The 16882-nt window shown below is 35.3% G+C and overlaps 1 protein-coding gene across 1 annotated transcript; it reads left to right on the top strand.

Moving 5' to 3' along the window:
* Positions 1-10913: 10913 nt before the first annotated feature.
* LOC149006493 (putative beta-1,4-xylosyltransferase IRX9H) lies at positions 10914-15376 on the top strand. Its single transcript, XM_089166662.1, has 5 exons — positions 10914-11225; positions 11701-12984; positions 13754-13994; positions 14073-14294; positions 14901-15376. Exons 2-4 carry the CDS (start codon positions 12221-12223, stop codon positions 14253-14255), a joined length of 1188 nt encoding a protein of 395 aa, XP_089022788.1. The 5' UTR covers positions 10914-11225; positions 11701-12220; the 3' UTR covers positions 14256-14294; positions 14901-15376.
* The last annotated feature ends 1506 nt before the right edge of the window (positions 15377-16882 follow it).

The raw sequence follows: 16882 nt of genomic DNA, 5'->3' as shown, positions 1-16882 counted from the left end.
CTTGAAAAATGCATGGGTAGCTGCTGCTTTTATTAGTCTTGCATTCAGAGGGTAGTGGTTATTATGAGCCATTTTTTATTTGTCTTGATTAAGTAATATGCAAGTGTGTGTGTTAAGTATATTTGCTATATTTCTGTTTGTCTTTACAATTGTTGAGCAGGGAAACATTTCCTTTTTCACTTAGGGGAATTTTGTTTGTTTTCCTATATTAGAATTGTTCTTCTTGATATATATCATTGGCTTAAAAAATGTAAGTTCATAATATGATCCAATTGTTGAATGCATGAGATGAGAGAATTTGGTTTGACTTGTTTATGATATAATCCATTTGTTGATTGTATGAGATGAGAGAACTTGGTTTAAGTTGGATTTGACTTGATTTTAGTTGAACTTGGTTTGAGTTGGACTTGACTTGATTTTAATAATTTTTTCTTTTTGGTTGTAATGAAGCTTAATAGAATAAGGTCTATAATTGAAAGCTTGAATTGGATATCTTCTAGTATTGGGAAAAAGGAACTCCAGTATTTTTGTTTCATGTTGTATATTTCTGTTTATTTTTTGAAGCTTTTTCAAAAGCCAAAAGTTTATGTTGAATTTGGAATCCGATTGATAGAAAGAAAAAAATACAACTTTTTTCCTAGGTCATCAGTCATATACCTTTTCATGGGAAAGAGAGACAAACCTAGAACTCCCCCATGGTAGTTTCTCTTGTTAGTTTCAAATTAAGTTTTTGCATTTCCAATCTCTATATGAAATCTGAACTTGGTTAAAGTTCTTCCCTCAACTCTACTCCCAAATTCTTACAACATAAAGAACTCTAGGGTTCAAAATGAAACACAGAAAAATCCCCACTTTTCCTTAATGCGATGAACTGATGGCAGAAAAGCAATACATCCATTGGGATAGGTGTAAAAGGAGGGAAGAACACTTTTTATTCTTTCTCTTTGGTTGATGGTGAGCGTTGGATTCTTTGGATATTTAACTAAACTAATCTCATCTTTTATACCTTATAAATACCCAAATGGGTTAAGGAAGTAAGCATCAAGGAGAACAAAAAATGGGTGAAATGACAGAAACTAAAACTGTGGCTCAGATCCCTATTCTCACCCCATACAGTATGAGACTTTCTCATAGGTCAGTGACACTAATATTGCATTTCTTCCTTTTCTGTTTTGGTATCTAATTTGGTTCTAGAAAGCTTGGAAAATCATGTGCTGCTTGGTTTTCTTGTACTAGTAAACTATGAACTGTTCTGTTGTAATTTTCTTGAGGTCTAAATGGGTTTGAAAGTGGAGGTTTGGTTTGACAAGATTAGATCTTTTTATGCTTTACTACTAATTGTAACCACTCCATTATTTAATGAACTTTTTTTTTGGTCAAACACAAACAAACTTCATTCAAATAAACAAATCTGAGGAGATTTTCCCAGCAAAAACACTGTACAAATTTTGAAGCCCAAGTGGTGGCTGCATCCACCAAACTTTAGACATACCCAAACAACAGGACCCTCTAGCTAACAAATCAGCAGAAACATTTGTTGTGCGAGAAATATGTAATACAACATAATTGTCAAACCCCATCAACAAATTCTTAATAAGCTGAACTAAGTTAGCACAAGGCCAATCCAGACCATCAAGATCACCATGTAAACTGGAAACCATTGCCTTACAATCAGAGAATACCTTGATATTCTTTATCCCTATAGTAGAAGCAACTTGAAGAATTTCATACAACGCTTCTAGCTCCGCTTGTGATGTGGATAGTGCCCAACCTACTTTCATGCGAGCAACAATAAAAGATCCAGAGGATGTCTTGATAACCCCTCCACGACCACTTCAAGAAGTTATTGGATCCCATGAACCATCTGAGAAAACATGAAAAAAAGAGATATCATCAATTTCAAACATTTGCAGATGCAAATCATTAAAGACTACTTCTGATGAAGCAATCAACATATTAGAACCAATCACTCTAGATGTGGCTAAAGGAGAGGCAGCCTCAAAGTAAAGGCCATTAATGTCCTACAACAAACTATTTAATCTCCTAAGAAAAGTATTTAAGCTAGGCTCAAACCCTTCAAATAGATAAGCATTCATTGCCTTCCAAACTAACCAAGCTACTACACTCCAGTCAAATAGATAAGCATTCCTTGCCTTCCAAACTAACCAAGCTACTACACTCCAAGTAGTATGCACCCAGTCTAAATTACCAGAATGCTGAAAGAAATATTCAAGAAAAATCCACCATTCCTCAATGTGATGGCCATGGAAAAGATTTGTATCCAACCGAAACCGAAGTGGAGAGACCTTCCAACACAGTTTTGCAAAAGAACAATGAAATAAAAGATGAACAAATGATTCATGGGCACATTTGCAATAAAAGCATAAAGGAGTATAGCAACCACCTCGTTGAAACAAATTTAAATTTGTAGGGAGAGCATTATGGCCTACTTTCCATAGAAACATCTTAATCTTAGGCAGTGTCTTAACTCTCCAAAGTGTAGTCCAAAAAGTCGAAGAAGCAGAAGTAGTGCCCCTAGAAGATGAACCTAAAGAGCCTGTTAACTCCACAAAATAAGCAGATCGAACTATAAAATTACCTGTGCGAGTATGTTTCCAAATCCATCTATCCTGCAAGGCCTCAGATGAAAGAGGAATCTTAAGAATTGCACTACGCTCAAAAGCTGAAAACCATTGTTATAATTTAGAATAGTCCCAAGATCGTGAAGGCCAATGGATTAATTCACCAACCCATAAAGGACTGCCAGGAGGAGGATCTCTCCAAATACGGTTTAAAGGTAAATTAGAGATCCAAGGGTCAGAAAATACCTTAGTTTGACGACCATTACCTATACTTCGAATCAGACCCTTTTTAAGGACTTCTTTCCCGGCATGTAAACTCCGCCAACCCCAAGAGCATCCCCGCGAACACCTGGCATCAAGAAAATCAACATTAGAAAAATAGTTGGCTTTAATAACTCTGGCCCACAAGGATCTAGGATTCTTAAGTAATCACCAAGTTTGTTTGGCTAATAGTGCTTTGTTGAAGTGATTTAAATCACGAAATCCTAAACCACCATGCTTTTTTAAATTACACAGCTTGTCCCATGATACCCAAGAAGTACCCTTCTGAGAGCCCTTACCCCACCAAAAGAGTCTAATTTGTTGGGATAACCCATCTGTTACCTGTTTCTGTAATAGAAAATTTGACATTGCATAATGAACTTGATTTTGCTTAGTAAGATTTTTGCTCTAAATACTCTTTTGGAAACAGATCTAACCTGAAAGTGCTGGAATCAAGTTGGCTTTTTCAACTTAGTAAACCTGTTGTGTTATTATTTGATGAAGTGATGACATTATTGAGTAACAATTTTTCTAGGTTATAATGATGTGCTTCTCAGTTTTCCACTCTGATTTACCACTGCTTGATTTCATCAAGGAGGCTATGGGCTGAAGAACTCAAGTTTCAGTTTGTGCTATTAAGAACTATTTGCAGGAACCCTTTTATTTAGCTCTCAGACTTTATTCTTCAAATATTAGGAACTTGTTGTGGGCCTACTTCTGATTATTATATTTCTAATGTCATTCAAATTGTCTTTGCCCATTGCATCACTATGCCCATTTGTATCAGGATGTCAACATCTAGTGTCAATGATGTCAGAAGTTCTTATTTGAAATTCAACAATACAAATTGCAATTGGGGGAATCTAGCTGCGATTACAGAGTTTTTAGACAAGCGATTACAGAGTTATTCTGGCTGGGAAGGTTCTTCAAATGATTGCAGAGTTTTTAGACAAGTGATTAAAGACCCTGCAATAAATTTTCCTCATTCTCCTCTAGGTAAATTTAATACAACTACTTCATCGATATTTTTTTAACCCTTCATCAGATCTAAACTTGTGGGACTAACTTTTATTATCTTAAATGTCGTAGGTAAGTATTATGTGGTTGACTCCGGATACCCGACTATAACTGGATTCATGACACCATTCAAGGGTAATCGGTATTATTTGCAAGATTTCAGGGGGTCGAGGGCCTATGACTGCTATTGAACTTTTCAACCACAACCACTCTTCGGTAATGAATGTTATAGAAAGGTCTTTTGGATGCTTAAAGAGCAAGTTCCCAATTTTTAGTAAAATGCGTCACAAGTTCACATTACGTACTCAAGCCAAAATTGTCATTGCTTGTTGTGCTATTCATAACTTCATCCGCGATGAGCAAATTACCGACAAAAAGTTTGAATTTTTCAGAGACCCGCATTGAATACCTGAAGAAGTAATATCGGAGCCTTATATTTCCCCTGAAAACACCCAAGTAGAAGCAAGACAAATGGAAGAGCAAAGGAAGACAATTGCAAATGAATTGGCAGTAAGAGCGAGACTCGCACTAATCACTTGAAAACATTATAATCTCATTTGATTTTATGTGAGCACTTGTGTATGAATTGAACCAGCATATTACGTATTTTTAATTATTTTATATTTATATTTTTAAAATGTGCCTATTTTGGCACAGAAGTCGTACATATGATACAAAATTCTATGCCAAGATGGGCCAGAGAAACGTGCCCATTTGTGTCCAACCATACAAGATTTCAGTACAGATTCTATGTCGAATTTATTCACTTTAGCATAGAAGCATAAAAAGTGGATTCTATGCTGAATTGAAAATTTTGGCACATAATCATTGCCATACAACCCCTTATCTAGTGTTTAGAGCTTGAAGTTGTTTGAGTCCAAAGATGAAAATGAAATGGGCCATCTTTTGGTATTCTATAACCCACCAAGTTGATGAACCAGAAAAACTGTGAAAATAGATGAAGAAAAAGAATATGGGTTATAGATTCAATGCCTTCTCCACAACATGCACACATAGGGTCAACATAAATATTTTCTCCTCTTTAATGCCTCTCTTGAAGCCAACTCCCCTTTACGTGCCCTCCATGCAAAGTATTAATCTTTGGCAGTGTGTTTGCTTTCAGTATGAACTTCCACTCCTTTGGGCCCATGAGTTGCCATGTAGGAACATATGAAGAGGAAGGTTGATTCGATTAAGCTTTGGATATTGCACTGTAGATTGAGTGGTAGATTGCTTTCTTTGTCACATTTCAATCCTTAGACATACCACAATATAGATCATCACTACTTGGGAACAAGCTAAGTTGAATGTCTTGTATGGCTTTTATGTCCTCACAAGTCACAATGGAAGAACTACTACAATAGTTCCAATCTCCATATGCAATGGTCTTAGTCTATGATGTCCAAAACCATTGAAGATGACATCCTTGTGGTTTGGGGTGTTGAAGAGTGTAATTTGGTAGTTATGGAAGCCATTTATCACCCCAGATTGCCACTTCAGTGCCATACCTAATTCTCCATATCATGTGTTGCATTGATAATTTGACCTATTTAATGAGTGAGCTTAAGCATCGAGAGCACAAGACGGCAGGCGACAATGGGTCTCCTTGCTTGGATTCTCACTTTTGAATAGAAAAAATTATCAGATTTTCATTTTATTTTACTTTTTGAAAAGAAGATTATGTGTGTTTTGAAGAGAAATCATTTGCTCTTCCTTTATATAGAGAATTAATCTTTGGTATTAGATGATAATAGAATTTAAGTTAAAGGTTAAAGTCATATAACCCCTAGAAACATTAACACCCTTTATATTATAAAGCTAAAAAGGCAATCTCTTAAGCTTCATGGTTCAAATTCTCAAACTATGATAGAGGTTGAAAAATGGATCCATGTCTTAGGGGTGAAACATGATCAGGTTGTTCGGGTTTTCCAAACTAAGGCCCAACCCTAAGACCCTACAACTTAGCCCAGGCCCATCTTAAGGTTGAAAAGTCTCAACCCAATCCATTCCCTGACAGGTTCAATTCAGCCCAAGCCCATTGTGATTGACTTCTTATCGAGTCAGCCCTGATTGGTTAACCCTGTTGGCCTAATTGACCATGATTAACCCTGAACTAAAAAAATAAAAAAAAATAGTAATAATAAAAAGGGATAATTACTGTTGTTCCCTTGTAGTTTGATTTATTACTAATAAAACTCTGCAGTTTAATTAAATTACTGTTGCCCCCTTTCTTTCTAACGGTGTTAAGTAGCCGTTAAGTTTGAATATGTAACGTCTACTTTGTCCTTCATTAAAATTAAGAAATCAAAAGACGATGCTACCCCATTTATAAAATTCAAATTAAATGTTAATTTACCCTAAACTTCATTTATTTTGAATTAAAGAAATTGGCAAAATTCAAATCCGATTTCTTTTAACTTATTTTGAATTCATTTATTTTAAATTAACGGGGCAAAATCCAATTTACTTTTTCACCTTCACTAAGCTTCATTTATTTTGAATTAAAGAAATGGGCAAAATCCAAATCCCGATTTGGTTTTCCACCTTCACTAAACTTCATTTATTTTGAAAATATTTTAAGTGACATTTAGTTTCCAATTTGAGTTGAATTCAATTTTCCTTCCTCTTCGGTTTCTATTTCAGTTTTATTCAATCATTCTTTCTTTATTTGGTGGTTTTTTTTTTTTTTAGAATAAAACGGATTATGGTTTTTTTTTTCTCCACATTTAACTAAGGGTACTACTGTAACTTGACAAAAGGGTAAATAAGTAAAGAAATAAGTATAAGGGTATTTTGGGATTTTTGAAAAAATATAAAGATGCTACATCATCAATAAACTAATGGAACTTAACTGTAAGGGGCATTGATAATTGTACACAAAGTTAAAGGTTGGGTTAATAATTTTGAAAAGTACAGGAGATATAGTAGTAATAAAATCAAAGTACAGGGGGACAATAGTAATTATCCATAATAAAAATGCATCCTATCAAACCCCACGGGGTTGGTTCAATTGGTAAAAACCTCATGTATGAAGTCCATATATATAGAATAGTTATTCTGCCTTCCGCACCAAACCCAAAAAAATAATAATAATAAATAAATAAAAATCATTCTATCAAAATTTCAACTCTTTTGAAACCTTTAGGGCCTGTTTGATTACATGAATCCAGAGATTTAAAATCTCTAGATTCATTAATCTGAGAATTATACTCATTTGGTTGTAAAAATCTCTAAATTCATGAAATCTAAGGATTCACCCTTTTATACTAAAAACGTGAATCTGTAGATTTATGGGTAAGGGGTGAAATCCAGATATTTCAAAAAAGCTATACATTTGCACATTCACAAAAATCACGTCGATCAAATAGTTTTTTAGGATGAATCCACAGATTTCATTCCACAACCAAACATCTAATTTTATAAATTATAACTCCATAGATTTAAAATCTATAGATTTGAAATCTCCAAACTCATGATACACAAAAGGCATAAAAAATTCTTTCCAAATAAAAAAGATAAAACAAAACAAAACAAAGTAAAAAAATATATATATCTAAAGGTTAAAGACTAAATGAATAAAGATTATAATAAGAGTCAGGTAGGGTAGGGCCAAGTTGGGGTGAGCCAAGAGGCCCAAGACCTCAACTCTAACCCACCCTCAAGGTTGAAAAATCCGATCCAACCCCAATATTCATGCGTGCCGCGTACCAGACAAACCTTCAAGTATTTGATTTTGTTTACTCACCTAGTGTTTTCAACTCGTGGGTTTACAAGATTCATCATGTATTTATTTTACAAATTCTCATCAGTCATTATTAGGAGTGATAATGATGACTTTTTTATCATTTTCCTAATTGTCTCTAATTTGAATTATTTCCATATCATTTCATCATTTCATTTGAATTCTTTCCATATCATTTCATCTTCTCATTTGAATTCTTTCCATTCATCATTCCTCTCATTTGAATTCTGTCCATATCATTTCATCTTCTCATTTGAATTCTTTCTATTCATCACCCCTCTCATTTGAATTCATTCCATTTATCATTCTTTACATTTGAATTCTTTCCATGCCATCTCATTTTTTCATTTCATCAATATCTTAATTTGGCTTTGGCTTTGATTAGGTTTCTCTATTAAATTATTTCTATACAAATATTTTTATGTATTATATTTACATACAAACATTTCCATATATTGTATTTCTATGTTTTATATCTTTCTTTTATTGTTCATAGTTACCTAATAGCATGGGATGTATGCTGCCTATATATTTGAGGTTCTCTCATATGAAATTATTCAACTATTTTTCCTATTGAGATTGTTTCTTAATAGACATCCCAAGCATACCAAATAAAGTTGAATCAATAGTATAAATTTCAACGAAATTTTTGTATTTTTGTGAAATTGCAAGAATTTTAAAGGATTGTAATAGTAAATTATAATGAGATTTGACTACTTATGAGATGTTTTACTTTTGTATTATGTGTTTGATGCACATTTAATGAAGTTTCAGTGTTTTCTTGATTATCAATGGAAATTATTTTTCATTAATATCAGTCTATCCTTAATTTGTATATAGTTTCTTTTGCAAACAAATGAGCATATGCAAATCAAGAAGACCAATTGTGTTATATTGTAGTTAGAAAATAACATTTGAAATGTGCTTATCGGTCTTAATAGGTTGTCCATTAAAAATAAGGTCAAAAACAGCTTTAAATCTCCCTTTAAAATAACCATCAATCAAAACTTGGTATAATATTGTATTAGGTTCTGTTGAAATCTTGGTCGAGGTTTCAAAATTCCGACTTCTCACCCTGATCAAAACGTCAAAAGGAACAATTTTTGAACCTTGCAAGCAATAATGTTCTCCTTTAAAATTTGAACATCAGCCTTTGCTATGGTTACTTACCTAACTAAACTTTGCTCTAGACAAACAACCTAATCATCGACAAAAAGGCGGAGAAAACAATCTAATCATTTGGATTTTGTGCTAAACAGTTTCACCAAATCTTTTACAAATGAGAAAACTATTAAATAGAGATAAAATCCTAGTTTTACAATTCAGTTGGTAGTTAGCAAGGTTCTTTCAACATTTTCTGGTAACCTTTCCATATTAGAACTCGGATTTATCACTTTCTTCTTGTCATGTCTATTATAGTCAATTTGTTTTTAGGTGGATTATATACAAATTTGTAAACATCTTTTTTTATTATTAGAAGAATTGATTTTGAGATTATCTTTTCCAAAAGATTCTTTTGTCTCTTTTGTTTACTAATAAATTAAATTATCTATTATAAGCCTAAAATAATAAAAATCTTTGTTAAAGATAACATTATTGTGAAGCTTTTAGCTGTCTCGAATGTGACATTCATTTTCTTAGATGGAAAGAATATATTACAAACAGCCGGGGAGGAGAGAGTGTTGAGATTTTGAGTATTATGATGAGTGTGACATTATCTATTCATGTAATATTATTGAGTCTCAAAATATTCAAACTTATCTAATGTGATAATGCTAAGAAGGGTTCTACCAAAAAAGATAATGTTAAGACGAGAAAGGTGTGCTCAATACAGGAAATAATGGAAGAGAAAGAAAACCTGGGGGGGTGTTCAGTTGATAAATGACTAATGTTTCATAATATAAGATCAAGAGTTCAAATTTTCTTAAAGACTACGGACAAAACCTAGCTTTATATTTGAATTATATGTAAAAAACTACCCTTGAAGATGTAGTCTAAGAGTTTAAAATAAACTACAATGAGATTATCCAAATGGATAACTTTAAAGAACTCTTATAGTTTATCAATTTATGAAAAGAAATGCTACCCATTGCATTAGTTTTTTTTTTTTTTGTTGATAAATAGAGACTTTTTAAGAGTTCAAGCACATAAAATGAGTATAGGATGGACAATAAATCTCGTTGGTGCACTATGATGCAAGTATAGTGTATACAAATATGTATGTTCATATATCTATCTAAAATATATATTTGTTCTAATGTATCAAATGTATGGAAAAAATATCAAATCTTACCTTCTTAATTCCTACAATTGATTTCAAATTCTACATTCTACACATGCACATCACACAACACTTTCATTGCAGAAAACAAGTACTAATAACCAAAATGACACTAATCAATGTTATCCATCTTTGTATTACTATTTCATTATGAATAGATTGTTTTTTCGGAATAAGTTTCTCTTTACTATCCGGTGAAAGAAAACTTAACATTTTTAGTTTAGTATCTTTGGGCAATACATACTTAACAATTTTTTTTTCTTCATTTCTTCTTCATATGGTTAAGTAATTTTATTTCTAATTAGGTTTTTTTTTTAACAATAACATAAAAAGAATGGCATGAATATAGATTTCAATTTCTATTATCGTTATTTTTTTAGTAATAAAATTTTTCAACCATTTATAATGATTAAGAAGTTGAACTTTATTTGTAGATAACAATGTTTGAAATGTACCATCACAGAGTTGTTCAGTTTGTAATACCAACACTTATTAGTGAAGAGGCTGCCAATGATGGATTAGTAAAGCGGTTAAAGGCCCAACTTCCCTAGGGGAGATCTTGGGTTTGCACCCATTCGACGGTATTAATTATATAAAAGCTCCCTTAAGGATGTAATCGTGGTGCATGCAAGCTAGCCTGAATAAACCTTATATCCAAAAAATATTATGTAATACCCCATACCCAATATATAAAAAATTTTATTCAAAAAATTAAAAAAGAATACTTAAATTTAATTCAACTTCATCCATACAAATTGAACTTAGATATAATCCTAGTAGAATTTCACTCATTTTTTCTTTGTATCCACCAAATACTGTCTTCATGAACCCAAAAATTTCCTACTTCACCATGGCGGCATGCCAAGAAAAACTTTCCTTTTCAAAATTGAATGAAATAGTTTCCTTGCCTTGCATTTGCATAAGATACGTGGGCGGCTGGGCAAGTGTATTGTCACAGTCATATTGTAAAGGACAAAATTTATACTCTCTTCAATTTCTCAAATTTTGGACGGTTTCTGCTTCTTTTTAGTGTTTCTGGTTGCTTTCTACCAAAAACAAAAGAAACCCATGTCTTCCTATCTCTTTTGGATTTTAAAACTTTAATTTTTTCCGTAAATTTTCTTCAACCAAAAACCCCTGCCTACCCACTTCCGAATCCAGACTCACTGTTTGGTTTCCGCAGTTCTCAGCGAATGTTCTCCGTCTTAAAGTTTCAGTGCTTTCCTTGTTTATAGCCCTGAAAAGGTAACCTCGAAGATTTTTGTTTAATGGCTGACCAACGGATCTTGTGCTTCCGTTTCTTTTAACAACGAAGAAGACCCATCACCTATTCCTCGCTAAGGTACACTCCCACTTCATTTGAGCTGGAAATTTAAATTTTTGTACACCCCGGTCAATATCATGTTTTGTCTCTAGAATCTCATTTGTTCTTTGTCTGCATTTTTCTTCTTTCTCCATGGCTATTCTGTTTGATTTCACTATTTTGTGGGGATAGGATAAAGCGTTCTCACTTGGGTTCCTATTGCTTCAAATTTAAGCCAGTACTGAGTTAAATCCTCATCTGGGTATGAAGTGGATTATTAATTTTATTTTTGTCGGAGGAAATATTGTTCCAGTATAGCTAGCTGTACAGAAAGGGTTTGTGCCATTCCAAATGGTGTGTTTGTGCCATTCCAAATGGTGTGTTTGTGCTTCAATGCGAAAGAATGCTTAGCCACTGTGTGGAGACTGGAGAAGACTTGCATTCTTTCTTTCTGTCTTTATCCTTTTAAAAGGAATCAATACTGAGTTTGAAATGTTACATTTTTTGGGTCCAGATGTGTTACTTGAGGTTGCATTCAGTTGGGGGTGTTCCAACGGTTCCAGAGACTCCCATATTGGAAGTTGGAAAGAGAGTTCCTATCCATGGAAATGTTCCAGGCATTCAGGAGAAGATGCAGATGCGCAGGTTAATTCATTGAGAAAATCACGGGACATTAATGAGGCTAACCTATTGCAGATCTTGCCATAAACTGATTAACATATTGTAATCTCTCATCTCTCCATGTTTTTAAAGTGCTTATTTCCCCTTCTGAACAAATTGGGGATATTTTCCACCTTTCAGACCGGAAAGAGAAGCGGAGTTATCTTCAATTTGCAGGTGTTGCCTATTTCAGTGCTGTTTGATTTTGTGGGTAAAAGCTTCAATCTGGGTTCTGGTTTTAATGGCTTCAGTTAGAAGAACTTTGTCTCCAGTGCCACGGGTTGGTGCTATGCAGACTGGGGATTAGCATTCAGTGGCTTCTCCCTTGTCCAAGTTAGCATTGGGAGGATCTTTATCGTCAAGAGTCTGTTTCGATGGATTCCTATTCGGTTACTTATAGACTTCAAGATGCTCTTCATAGCATTCTCCCACAAAGAAATCGGCCCTTGGGGAGGTCAAAATTAAAGGGGCAACTATGGCTAAGGGCTTTCTTCCATTTCTTTATTTGCTTTATGCTTGGAGCTTTTGTTGGTTTGGCCTTATTTATCCCAAAGAACGTCTCAACAAATCTTGGGTCCAAGAAGCAGGCATTCTCCTTTGAGGTCATTGTTCCTAATAGAGATGTTCATCATTATGAAGGTACCTTGAACAAGGGACCTTATATTGAGAGTAGAAGAGCCAAGGACAATGCCAGATTAGAGACTAGGGGAGTGAAACAGGAGCTGCTGATTGGAAATTCTGATGGTAAGCCTGATACCCAGTTTCCTTTTCAAGATTCTGATCTTCCTAACAGGAAGCTTTTGATAATTGTGACACCGACTTATGTTCGGCCATTGCAAGCCTATTACTTGAATCGTCTAGTGCAGACACTAAGATTGGTCCCTCCTCCTCTACTCTGGATTGTCGTGGAGACATTCTCCCAATCTACTGAGACAGCTGACATCTTAAGGAAAGCAGGTGTTATGTATAGGCATCTTGTGTGCCACAATAACTTAACCAGTGTAAGAGATAGACATGTTCATCAAAGAAATGTGGCATTATCTCATATTGAAACACACCGTCTCAATGGGATCGTGTACTTTGCTGATGATGCTAATGTGTATTCCATGAATCTTTTTAATCAAATGAGGAAAATCAGGTACTTTTTTTTCTTTCCTGAATATGCTTCTGTTAAGTGCCTTCAATTATTCTTGATTTTCTCTTTCTAATTTTGTTTAAGTGATGTCAAGTCTGAACTTTTGGTGGTTGATTAGAAAGATCATTTATATATGATGAACTTTTTTGATCGTTTACTTACATTTTGACAGATATACATACATATTGCTATGTGCTGCATGCTTTCATATATACTAGTTAAATTGAGAATCTTCCAACTTCATAATGCAATTAAATAAAACAATTGTCCTCAACCTAAAAATTAATATTGCATCCTGATAATGGTTATAATAAATCTCTAAGCATATGAGATTATTTATGGCATTCTTTAACTAGTAGTTGATGTTCCAACTAGTTGATGTTTCAACTAGTGCTTCTTTCCAGAAAAAGAAGTCAGGTTTAATTCATATGTCATGTAACTAGGGGGAAAAGGCATGGGATCCTTGAGCCATATTAAGTGTTACTGTCTGCGTGGAACGTTTTTTGGCCTAAAGTGTCTCAGATCGAGTGATAATATCCATCAGATAATTGTTTGTCTTCTCGACATCTGAAAGTTCTTGCTCTGATCTTGGGTTTTTCTTTTCACATTAAATGTGTCTTAGCTTGTGTGATCATAACCATGCGATCTATTGCACTGTTTCAAGTTACCACAAAATATATGTTAATAATCTATTGGAGCTTTCGAACATCTATATTTTTTGAAGGTAAGCTCTAACATGGTTATGATCACCACCTTTTGTTTTGAATTGCAGACGTTTTGGAACTTGGCCAGTTGCCTTATTGTCAGCAAACAGAAGTAATGCAGTAATAGAGGGCCCTGTCTGTAATGGCAGTCAAGTTATTGGATGGCACAGAATGAGAAGAAACAGGAAATTCCATTCTGAAATGCCAGGCTTTGCCTTCAATAGTACTATACTTTGGGACCCAAACAGATGGCACCGGATCACTCTTGAACCCATTAGGCAGCTTAATACAGTCAATGAAGAAGTCCAAGTTAGTCTATTCTTTCTCATCAATGTTGATCTGTAGTCTTACTTGCATGCTCATTCAGGTTGATATTTGCATTTGCAGGTGAGTTCGTTCATTGAACAAGTTGTGGAGGATGAAAGCCAAATGGAAGGTTTAGGCGAGGGCGGCTGCTCAAGAATCATGGTTTGGGAACTTCATCTGGAAGCATCCCATCCTTTCTATCCTTTCTATCCTCATGGGTGGATCATGAAAGAAAATTTGGAGACAGTTGCACCACTCATTTAAAGCCTCATTATTAGCAATAAATCCATCTAAAGGACCAAAGTAAGTCCATTGCATTTGAGATCAATTAGAAAGCAATCTTTTTTTTTTTTTGGATGAATTATTAGAAAGCAATCTTGTTACTGTGCCGTGTGAGTGGCTTCAGCTGCTGGGCCCTTTTTGTTATTCTGATAGGTGGCTTAGATGGGTAATCCTATAGACAGTTATATGCTAATTTGATGGTTTATCTCAACCGTGTGGCCAACCCTGTAGAAGGTTTTCTTTTCCTTTCTCCCTTTCCCCCTCCCCATCTTCTAATGGTGCTAGTTCTTCAGAAAAATGTGGGGTTTTCTAAGTATTTTGCTGCCATTGGTAATGGTGGATTGGGCTGAAAATGAACCTCAGAATGATATGATGTCCTGGGTAGAACACAAAATCTGAAACTTCAAAATCTGTGCGTGGGGAAAAAGCCCTGCTGCTAGAAGCCTTTCTGGGTGCCACAGAGCGAGAACCTTGCCCTATTATTCTGTATTTCGACCTTGCAATTTCAATTTGAATACTTAATTGGTAATGTTCTCCATTTGAAAAGATTTATTAGAATTATTTTCATTCTGGTTTTGGCTATTTTATGCATATTTTTATGTATGACTTTACCTTTTCGTTCTGTAGGGAAGATTGGTTTCCAGATGTGGTTATTTCCTGTCAATAGCTTCTCATCTCCAGTTGGACTCCAGCGGTCATTATACAACTTTACTAGCATTTAACTTGCGAGGATTTCATGAACCATTTGGCATGGAAAACAAGTGTTTTTAGTTCTAGTCTCATTTTATTAATCTCATTGTTCTTCTGGAGTTCTGGGTATCAATTTTCTTTTTCTTGTATAGGCTATAGATCTTTGTACAGTTATTTCACTTGGCAATTTTCCAAGCTCTACCTTGTATTGCTCTCCTCCAGAAGGGATGTTGAAGTTGAAAACTATCATCCCAGCCAGGAGATGCAAATATTGAGATATACTTCTCTCTCTCTCTCTCTGTTGAAATTCTTGGACAAGACAGAGTAATAAATTCAAAAATTTTGAGTTCTTATCAAAGGCTCCTGAATCACAAGAGCAAGAAGTAGATTTCATTAGAAAAAACAAGTTCTCACTTGATTATCACCAAGTAAGCAAAATAACTAACGCTATTTATATGGTGTTTAGTTGTCAACTCTACTTGCTAGTAATCTCCTCTACAAACCGCAAAGTAAAACCGTCCATCCAGAACCCATGGATTCATCACTAGTTCTACAGAAAACACAAGAAGAATGGATTAGAATCCATTGAGATGAGATAAGATTGCCTCGTCTAGGATTTCTTACTGTCGCAGGCGGATTCATCATTGCGTGATTCACAGAACACACCAGAGGGATCCACTTCCTGACTTACCTGACTTGGGGAGCTGTTCACGGTTACAGCAGCATTAGATCCTTCACGAAGTATGTCAGAAACAGAAACACTCCTAAGCCAATGCCGACAGAAGACAAGGAGGGCCTCCGGATCGGAGGAACGCCAAAGCAAATCGCCAAAAAAACGACGAAAGGCCTCAAACAACTCACACACTCCAGGAGAAACAGATCGGGAGATGCAAGCTTTCTCTTTCTCGAAACCGGGTACCGAGCCCTGGGGATCTGAGCAGGTCTCGTCGAATGAGACGCTGCTACACCACCACCACCACCACCACCACCACCAACAAAAGCAGAACCATTAGGATAAAAGTGGTGGCGATTAATCAACACGCAGCTCGCATTAGCAATATATGCCCCACGCGAACCAGTGTTCGAGGGGCGTAGAGTCGCCAACATTTGTTGAAGAGGCACCATGATTTTCCTCCACCGGAGCAACCTCCTTCGGCAGTCTGCTAGACATCATACACCTGAAATGATACATGCTAAGGAAGTGAAAGGTTTAGACAAAAAAGGAGAGTGTCAGAAGCAGTGGGGGAAGAGGAGGAGAAAAATAAGGAAACTCACTTGATCAAACACAGGGAACCTGTTGAAAACCTCTTGTGCAAACACAAGCAAACTTGTTAGAAACGTCGGTGATCAAACACAAGAACCTACTCATGGAACCTCGTTGATTAAACACAAGCAACCTGTCGAAAATCTCTTGTGCAAACACAAACAACCTCGTTAGAAACCTCGATGATCACTCGTCGAACCTTGTATACCAAACGCAAGGAACCTGTCGAAAACCTCTTGTGCGAACACAAGCAATTTCGTTAGAAACCTCAGTGATCAAACACAAGGAACCTCTTAGGAACTTCGGTGATCAAACACAAGGAGCCACATTGATCAAACACAATGAAGGAACCCCGTTGATCATGCACGGTAGAAGGAACAGCGAGAAAACCTCATCGATCGACCACAGAGAACCTCGTTGATCAAAACCAGTAAGAAAAAAAGAAAAGAAAAAGAAGCCTCGTTTAGGAACCTAACCTTGCTGATCGAGCACAAAACCGCAACGATTGTCAAGAGAGTGGAAAACCAGAGACAGAAACTGGAAAGGCAAGGGAAGAAGCGAGAAAACGAGTCGACCAAGTTTGAGAAAAGGCTTGAGTTATATATATATATATATATAGCCGGAAGCACCAATTGGAAGGGAGTAATGAGAATTA

The sequence above is a fragment of the Hakea prostrata genome, chromosome 8, assembly GCF_041222555.1.
Source record: "Hakea prostrata isolate BN-2017 chromosome 8, UWA_Hpros_2, whole genome shotgun sequence".
NCBI lineage: Eukaryota > Viridiplantae > Streptophyta > Magnoliopsida > Proteales > Proteaceae > Hakea > Hakea prostrata.
The sequence above is the reverse complement of the archived record's forward strand: the minus strand, read 5'-3'. Positions and strand labels throughout refer to the sequence as shown.

Excerpts from the sequence above, each read along its gene's own strand:
- LOC149006493 (XM_089166662.1), top strand. The coding sequence starts at position 12,221 with ATGGATTCCTATTCGGTTACTTATAGACTTCAAGATGCTCTTCATAGC. Across the intron at positions 12,985-13,753 it reads AATCAAATGAGGAAAATCAG|ACGTTTTGGAACTTGGCCAG; the intron begins GTACTTTTTTTT and ends TTTGAATTGCAG. Across the intron at positions 13,995-14,072 it reads CAGTCAATGAAGAAGTCCAA|GTGAGTTCGTTCATTGAACA; the intron begins GTTAGTCTATTC and ends TTGCATTTGCAG.